The sequence below is a fragment of the Emys orbicularis genome, chromosome 19 (genome assembly GCF_028017835.1).
Source record: "Emys orbicularis isolate rEmyOrb1 chromosome 19, rEmyOrb1.hap1, whole genome shotgun sequence".
In the NCBI taxonomy this organism is placed as follows: domain Eukaryota; kingdom Metazoa; phylum Chordata; order Testudines; family Emydidae; genus Emys; species Emys orbicularis.
Window position 1 is genome coordinate 13,842,114 of NC_088701.1, and position 3,233 is coordinate 13,845,346.

The window sequence follows — 3,233 nt, forward strand, 5'->3', positions numbered from 1 at the left end:
AGGGTGGCATTAGCCAGGCCAGCTGTTCCCCACCAGTCCCGTTTAAAGGCTCAGTCCTGGCGCTGCACGGAGCCAGTTTGGTTCAAGTCTGAAGCCGGCAGGGGGCTTTTATACCCCTGTGTTAGTGAGTGGCTGTGGGGCCACGCTGGCACCATGGCTCGGGGATCCCGTGGGGGTCGTCTCCCCTCCACTCTGATTGTTTGTGTCTCAATTGACCCTCTTGTGTTTCCAGGGGCATTTCCTGGCTGTCCCGTCCCTGCCAGCCCCAAGTAGCAGATGAACGCTGAGCTCGGCGGGTATTTACCTGGATCCCACCTGCTCTGTTCTCACCCAGCAGGGCCCCAATCCCAATACTGGATGGAGCGAGGGGAAGAGCTGCATGTCCCAGATCTCAGCAAAGGCGAGGACGATGAGAGCTGGCCGGGCCCCCAAACAGGTGAGGGATAAATAAACCCAGCTGAGAGAGGTGGGGGCAGCGGCAGGGCCGGCGCAACCACTAAACGACCTAGGCAGTCGCCTAGGGCGCTAGGATTTGTGGGGGCAGCATTTCGTGTCCCTCGGCGGCATTTTGGTGGCGACGCTTCGGCCGCCGCGGAATTCGGCGGCATTTTGGCGGTGGGATGATCTTCGGCCGCCCCCGTCTTCGGCGGCATTTCAGCGACAGCTTCTCGCGGAACTGCCCCTCTCCTGTCCTCTTCCATCCTTTTTTGCCGCCTGGGGCGGCAAAAAAGCTGGCGCTGGTCCTGGACAGCGGGGAGCCCCCACATCCATCCCGGCAAGCCCTCCTGGCCCAGCTCTTCTCAGAAGTTGTCACTGCCCTCTCCCTGATCTGTGTGCCCCACTGCACCCATCCCACCACCTGCGCCAGGGCCCCCAGAACCATGGCCCCAAGCCATGTCTTGGCTCTCACTGAAAAAGCAAATAATATTTCCAGCCCACACAGAGGCAAAGAAAGGTTTGTGAACCTGAGCTGGGTGGTGCTGACTCCTGCCTGAGTCTGCAGCAGCCTGAAAAAGCTGCAAGAGATGTGACCGCCTCCTTCAATCCCAGCTCAGAAACCGGCTCCAGGGAGGGGCGGGGCCACTTGGGTGGTGCCTCGGACTCTGACTGCCGTAGTTGGGGCCCTGTCCTAGCCGGCCTTCTGTGGGGATGGCTCATGCCTGATTGCCCGTTTGTTCCTGCAGGTGAGAGGCTGGCGAGCGTGGCTGGGGCAGAGGATGCTGCACCGGGAAGAGGCGGCACCAGCACTGATGTGGAGCTGGTGGGAGTGTGGCACAAAGACCCTGCTGCGGGGGCAGAGGAAGCTGTGCAAGGAGGCAGTGCCAGGGTGGAGGAGGCTGTACCAGGAGGTAGCGCTGATGCAGAGCCATCAGGTGGCCCTTTAAATGCAGTGAGTGTGGGAAGAGCTTCCGACAGAGTGCCACTCTGACAAGGCACCAGCTCCTCCATGTGAGCGAGAGGCCCTACATCTGCACCACCTGCAGCAAAGGCTTTTGCAACCACGCAGCGCTGGCCACGCACCAGCGGGCGCACACAGGTGAGCGCCCCTTCCCCTGCCTGGCGTGCGGCAAGGCCTTTGCTGGCAGCTCGGCACTGCTGGTGCATCAGCGAGTGCACACCGGTGAGCGTCCCTACCGTTGTGGGGAGTGCGGGCAGAGCTTCCGGCAGAGTGCCCACCTGGCATAGCACCAGCAGGACGCCCACGCCAGCCAGCGCCCCCACGCCTGCGCTCACTGTGGCAAGAGCTTTGGGCTGCGCTCCACGCTGGCACGGCACTTGCAGACACACAGTGTCGAACGCCTCCACGCCTGCCCTGACTGCCCCCGCCGCTTCCGCCAGCGAACCCACCTGCTCCGGCACCGGCTAGCGCACACAGGTGAACGTCCCTTCCCCTGCCCGGTCTGCGGCAAAGCCTTTGCCCTGAGTGCCACGTTGCTGCGGCACCAGCTGGTGCACACGGGTGAGCGCCCCTACCACTGTGGGGAGTGCGGGCGCAGCTATACACAGAGCTCCTACCTGCACCAGCGCAGTGCCCACGCTGGCCAGTGCCCCCACACCTGCCCTGACTGCAGCCATGCCTTTGCTGACCGTGCCAACCTCCTGCGGCACCAGCGGGGCCACACAGGCGCCCGACCCCACACCTGTGCTGAGTGTGGGCGGTGCTTTGCCCAGCTGGCACACCTACGGGAGCACGGGCGCACACACAGCAGGGAGCAGCCATTCTGCTGCAGTCGGTGTGGCCAAGCCTTTGGGCACCGTTCAGCCCTGGCTGCGCACCAGCGTGCACACAGTGGGCAGCGCCCCTACCCCTGTACCCAGTGTGGGTGCCACTTTGCCCAGCTTGCCAGCCTGGTGGAGCACCGCCGGCGGCACACGGGTGAGAAACCTCACGAGTGCTCCCACTGTGGGCGCCGCTTCCGCCACCGCTCAGCCCTGCTTCGCCACCAGCGCTCCCATGCTGGGGAGCGCCCCTTCCGCTGCGGGCAGTGCAGTCGTGGCTACACCCGCAGCTCCAACCTCCTGCTGCACCAGCGGGTGCATGCTGCTGAGTGACATCCCAGCCCCCAGGACATCACCGGCATCTGATGACTCCCACACTCCTCATGCTGGAATGGTCCTGGCCTGGCCCTGACCAGAGTCCACACTGTTGCATGGCCACTCCCCCGCCCACTACCCAGGAATGGGGGTGGCTGGGCCAGGACTGTGTTGCCCATCCAGGTACTGAGTGTGAGTGAAGCTGCTGCCACCAGTCATGGTTTCTCCAGCCCCAGGTAGCAAACATGGGGGCAGAGCTTCCTGCAGGGTGGGGCCCTGCTCAGGGGTGGGGCTCAGGCAATGGGGACTGTGCCCAGGCAGTGCCAGACCCTGTTTTTCTCCCCTTTTGCTGGCTGGTGCTGCCTGGGCTGCTGCTCCAACACCCTGGGCCCTGCCATGAGGCCCAGCCAAGCCAAAACCTGTCCTACAGCTGGGGGGGGGCGCTGCGGGTTCGGGGAGCAGCTTCTAATGAATTTTCTAAAATGTTGTGTTACAAAGTGAAAATAAACCTGTGACATTCCCCGGGGCGCTGTGTCGTGTCTGCAGTGGGCGGGCGCTGGGCCCCATGGCCTGACTGCACCAAGCACCCCGGAGGGGAATGCCAGCTGGGCACAGGCACCTGGTGTTGCTATGGCTTCATTTGTGCCGCGGCATCCTGGCTCCATTTTGGAGAAATGTCTCTTTGGGGGCTTTTGTTG

General features: G+C 63.5%; 1 protein-coding gene across 1 annotated transcript; it reads left to right on the forward strand.

Moving 5' to 3' along the window:
• The first annotated feature begins 357 nt into the window (after window positions 1-357).
• LOC135891995 (zinc finger protein 501-like) lies at window positions 358-2,553 on the forward strand. Its single transcript, XM_065419674.1, has 3 exons — window positions 358-436; window positions 1,185-1,390; window positions 1,687-2,553. Exons 1-3 carry the CDS (start codon window positions 358-360, stop codon window positions 2,551-2,553), a joined length of 1,152 nt encoding a protein of 383 aa, XP_065275746.1.
• The last annotated feature ends 680 nt before the right edge of the window (window positions 2,554-3,233 follow it).